The sequence below is a fragment of the Hydra vulgaris genome, chromosome 12 (assembly GCF_038396675.1).
Source record: "Hydra vulgaris chromosome 12, alternate assembly HydraT2T_AEP".
Taxonomy (NCBI): Eukaryota; Metazoa; Cnidaria; class Hydrozoa; order Anthoathecata; family Hydridae; genus Hydra; species Hydra vulgaris.
Genome location: NC_088931.1, coordinates 9,317,501 through 9,322,386, shown reverse-complemented (window position 1 = coordinate 9,322,386; position 4,886 = coordinate 9,317,501). Strand labels below are relative to the sequence as shown.

The following is a 4,886-nucleotide window of genomic DNA, read 5'->3' as shown; positions in this document are numbered from 1 at the left end:
AACTTATGAATGTTATTAGGTTGATTGAGAGAAAATTTATTGGAAATAATTTTTTTTATTTTTTATTTTATTGTCGCTAAATTAGAAAATGATATAAAGAGATGGTCATAAAGAGATGGTTAACGTTTGCCTGAACTTTGACCACTAATCATATAGCTAATCCCAAACAAAAGTATGGGGTTACATTTAACCCGTCCTGTTAAGGACACCATTGAAGTCTTGGCCTTTCCAGGGGTTTCCATGCCTATTTGTTAGCTGTTATATAAAGAGAGGTGATAATAGACAAATATTTCTAAAGTTGTTGGTGTGTATTAGAATAAACAGTATAGACACTAACCATTGAAATCAAGTCGTCTATTTTTTATAGAAAATCTATTGATAACATTATCAATACAAGGAACAATTTCTTGATGGATATACATTAATGCCAAACCGTTAAGTCGATCTTCTGACATTGTTGTTCTCATATAGTCTTTTAACCGACGCATAACAGAAAAACTCCTCTCACACTCACATGAAGTAACAGGAAGTGTCCCAAGTATCCTTAAAGCTATCTTAATATTTTCAAATCCAGGAAATGATATCGATTTAAGAGTTAAAGATATATTGTCAGGAATAGTCCCAGAGAAACTTTCCCAGTATTTTTCCCAAAGAACTAGTTCCCCATTCAAGGCACTGATATTCGGGAAATCATCTATATAAAAATCACAGAATATTTCAAACTGCTTCCTCCAACACAATTGGGTTTTGGGTCTTTTAAGTAAAGAAATAATATTAAATGGAATAATTGATAACCCTTTATATGCAGCTACAGTTTCTGATTTAAATCTTGTAGATATAGATGTAGATACATGATCTATAAGAGGGATAGTAACAGCTCTTTTAAAGTATTCTGAAACAGACTCTGATGGAACATTAAAACGATTTTTTTGAATAGAATAGGTTCTTGGTTTCAAAACAAAAATTTCAGCTTTACTTGAAAGCAAACATGCTGCTTCATAGCAGTTATTATGAAAACTATCTATATCATTTCTGACGGAAATAAATGTATTTTTAAGAGCTGTAATAAGATGCAAACCGTCTAAGATATCAATAGTTTTTGATTGCAGGCGACCGAGTAACAGGTAAAGTAAAATCAAAGACACGTGTTGTCACAACTAAAGTAAAGACAAAAGTCCCAATGGAATTTAAAAAAGTAGAAGATTTGTTTTGTGTCTCTTTGTTAACAGAACTCTCAGGGGAAGCCATGATACATAAAGCATGGAAAATAGATAAATAATGCTCAAGAAAAGTGTTTAAACCATCTATACGCTCAATCCATCTAGTTCTACAGATATCTTTTAATTTTTTTTTATGCATTTGAGGTTCACGCTCTAAAATGCTAGCTTCTAAAAACTTTTGTCTATTTTCTGAATAATTAAAAAAATAAGAAAGTTCACCAACTTTATTAAAAACCTCAGAAACTAATTGGACATTACACGATTCACAAACTGATAAGTTCAGTCGATGGCTATGACAATGTGTATACAAAGCCTTTGAACTTATATTAAGAACCTGAGCAGAAAGACCATTTATATACCCAGAGACAGAACTGGCTCCATCATATCCCTGACCCCTACAGTTTTTTATATCTAGATTTAAGTTGCTTACACAATTTAAAAGAACATTAAGCAAATCTTTTCCTTTAACTCCTTCACTATGAATAAATTGAATAAAGTCTTCTCTGATATTGAAATCACTATCAACAAATCGTAAAACTAATGACATTTGCTCTTTAGTAGATGAGTCACAGGCTTCATCTGCAATTATTGAAAAAAAAATATTTTTGCGAACTTCAGATAGTATAGATTCACTAATTTCTTCACTACAGCATTTAATAATTTCATTTTGTGAAGTCTTCGAAATGTAGGAGGCATTCTTTGAACAGTTATTAATATGAGAGCCTAAAACATCATTTCCATTGCGTACAGCAAAATTTAAAAGTTTATTAAAACAACCAGTTCCACATTTCGAATATTCTCCAGCCTCTGGAAGATATTGTGAATCATCTCTGTGGCCTCTCAAAGGTGTATTGGTTTGACCGCAAAAAAGTACCTGATAGGAGCGAAATTTGGCGATTTTTTTATTATTTTTTCTTTTACATTAGTATCAATGATGACATTTATTGGTTGACTTATACCCGAGGAATGACTCAAAAAAATATTAAAAACAGGCATAGTAAATGCATGTAAACCATTTTTAGTTGACTCATGATTTGAAAATGATCTAATAGCATCAGACCATTTATTGAAAGGCTCCAAATACAAATGTGTTAACTTACGTGATCTTAGTTTGAATTTATTGCCAAATAATACACAAGACAAACAAAATGCACCATCAGTACTTTTAGAATATCTTAGCCAAGAAAACTCTTTCAACCAAAGATATCTAAACTGACGACCAGAATCTTTTGGGAAAATGTAATCTACATTAGGAATAAACATATTTTTAATTAATAAAAAAATTTCATGGTCAGTTAAAAATTCAACCTTTTGTCTAAAGAAAGCAACATCATTTTGCTCAAAAGACTGGAGAGCATTTGGTACTTCTTTAGGTGGTAAAATAATGTTCGAAGGGCATTCAATATTATTATTATAAAAATTAGGTACTTTCCTGATGCTTGAAGATTTTGTAAAAAAAGATTTTGATAGAACACTGTCCTTAGATGTCTTTGAGTGAGAAGTAACATCTTTACTTAATGTTAATGATTGAGAAGATGTTGTCGATTGAGAAGAAGACATTGCTAATTGAGAAGAAAATCTATTTGATTTTTGAATACAAGATGTATTTTGTAAGACTGCACTAGTAGGTTCTAAGTCTGGGTTTGTTTTATGAAAGAATGTAGGGCTTTTTATTTGGATTTTTGGCTACTGTGCTGGGTACAATTGTAGCAACTTGATCAATGGTGGTCTGTTTTGTATCTAGAAATTTATTAGGTGACAAGACTGGCAGCAACTTTTTCGAAATTATTGTTTCTGATTTACTGGAAAGTTTACGCTTTTTAGGAATAAAAATTAGTGGGACATAGTGATTATGCTGAAATGTACCGGACTGAAAATTCCCATCATAACAAAACAAAATGTAAAATGGAGAATAACATTTAATGGGAGTACGTGGTGAGATCTCTTGGTTAAAAAATATTTTATACTTTTCAACACCGAAATCTGGGTAACAGGAAACAATATTACAAGAAAGAACTGATGATAAACCTAACAAACATAAAAAAACCAGCCCATTTTTCTGCGCTCTCACAGTTTGCAATTGCTTCAGCTTTAATAATATTATTATTTTCGAAGCCAGAATCTAAATGAGAACTATAATCAGAAAATATTTTTGAAAATAAAGGATGCTTACAGTAATAATCAGCATGTATATAAATTTCAAGGGACGTTAAAACTCTTAACACATTCATCAGTGTATTGTCAGCAACAAAAAATAATGATGCAGAGCTGTACATACAACTTCTAGATGCTTCAGACCTTAAGAAAAAAAAAATATATTTACTTCATGTTTTTAAGAGCTAAACTTCTTTTATCAGTAAATTTAAAATTGAGTAAAAAATCTTTGCTTTTTGAACAAATTCATAAATCAAATCAATAGTCAGACAAAGATTTTGACATGTTGGAATATAATTTATACATCATGAACATATTATATACATACATGTCAAAATCATTTGACGGTGTTGACACTTATTAAATGTTGATTAGTCAACGAGTGTAATTTGTTATAGATTAGATTAATACGGTATTAACAATAAATATTTTTAAAAAAAAGTATTAAATTTTGTGTTAAAACATATTTAACTAATTGTAATAAAATACAATAAGATAATTATTTTTGAAAAAAAAGTAAAGTGACTTACCTTAGAGCAATACAATGCATTTTATTGTCTTTTAAGTAAGAAGGGATACAAACTTCGGCACATATATTTCTTCTTATTGTGCCATCAATATATCGACTTAAAAGACCTTCGTTACTAACCCTTTTGTTATTGTTGTAAATAAATGTATCCAATAAAGTTTCATAAAATGAATTTAAATCGACAAGATTATCGGTTTTAAATCTTTTAAGTACATCATCAATCAAGTTGTAAGCCATGCTTAAACGTTAAAAATTTAAGGAAATACTTTGTTTATAGAACGGAGTTCTTTGAGTTCCTTGAGTTCTTTTGAGTTGTTTATCGATCTTTGCAACCAATCAAATTACTGCTGCAAATGCTGCAAAGGATAGTTTACACTAAACATGTTTTTTTTATAAACAAATCAGATTGTTACTTTTAATAGCGTAAACCAATGAACTTATCCAATTTTCTCATATCCTGCAAAGTATAGTTTACATAAGCAATTTTTATAAAAAACTTTTTCAAACGTCCGCAAAGCATAGTTTTCACTATAAACTTTTTCTAATTATATTTTCTAACAAAAATATATAGATCGGCAATTAATATTAGGCGGGCGTTAGACGTCATAATACTTATTTTTATTTTTATTTTTTTACCCCGTCACAGCACTTGACGGGGTTTAAGTCCGCCCCTGGGTATGCCACTTTTAATAATGCCTTTTTTAAGCGAATTTTTAAAAATATCGTTCGTTATAATGTTATCAATTAAGGAAGTTGTTGTTTGAGTAATTCTAGTTGGTTTGTTTATTAAAGGAACTGCTCCATTTTCAAATAGGCCATTATAAAACCCAATATTGTCTTTTTTGACGTGATACTCAAAGCAATTTAAATTCAGATAACCTAATATGTAAAGTAATTTCTTTTCGTGGTTGCTTTTATTTATAACATCATCTTGTAAAAATGTACTAAATGTTTTAATTTTGCCAGTAGGTGGGCGATAACAA

At 30.0% G+C, this 4,886-nt stretch overlaps 2 protein-coding genes across 2 annotated transcripts; both read right to left on the bottom strand.

The window, feature by feature from the left end:
* Positions 1–332: 332 nt before the first annotated feature.
* LOC136087939 (52 kDa repressor of the inhibitor of the protein kinase-like) lies at positions 333–2,780 on the bottom strand. The gene is made up of 3 exons (XM_065811569.1): positions 2,211–2,780; positions 1,115–2,094; positions 333–1,032 (listed from the first exon to the last, which is right to left on the bottom strand). Exons 1-3 carry the CDS (start codon positions 2,778–2,780, stop codon positions 333–335), a joined length of 2,250 nt encoding a protein of 749 aa, XP_065667641.1.
* LOC136087862 (uncharacterized) lies at positions 2,667–4,284 on the bottom strand. The gene is made up of 2 exons (XM_065811471.1): positions 3,905–4,284; positions 2,667–3,518 (listed from the first exon to the last, which is right to left on the bottom strand). The coding sequence occupies exons 1-2, from the start codon at positions 4,138–4,140 to the stop codon at positions 3,224–3,226; spliced, it is 531 nt and encodes a 176-aa protein (XP_065667543.1). The 5' UTR covers positions 4,141–4,284; the 3' UTR covers positions 2,667–3,223.
* Between the last annotated feature and the right edge of the window lie 602 nt (positions 4,285–4,886).

What these genes read in the sequence shown, in the direction of transcription:
- LOC136087862 (XM_065811471.1), bottom strand. Translation starts at nt 4,140, where the DNA reads ATGGCTTACAACTTGATTGATGATGTACTTAAAAGATTTAAAACCGAT. An exon ending in ATGCATTGTATTGCTCTAAG is followed by an intron (nt 3,519 to 3,904) that starts GTAAGTCACTTT and finishes TTTTTTCTTAAG; the next exon opens with GTCTGAAGCATCTAGAAGTT.
- LOC136087939 (XM_065811569.1), bottom strand. Translation starts at nt 2,780, where the DNA reads ATGTCTTCTTCTCAATCGACAACATCTTCTCAATCATTAACATTAAGT. An exon ending in TACATGCATTTACTATGCCT is followed by an intron (nt 2,095 to 2,210) that starts GTTTTTAATATT and finishes CGCTCCTATCAG; the next exon opens with GTACTTTTTTGCGGTCAAAC. An exon ending in TTTACTTTACCTGTTACTCG is followed by an intron (nt 1,033 to 1,114) that starts GTCGCCTGCAAT and finishes TATTTCCGTCAG; the next exon opens with AAATGATATAGATAGTTTTC.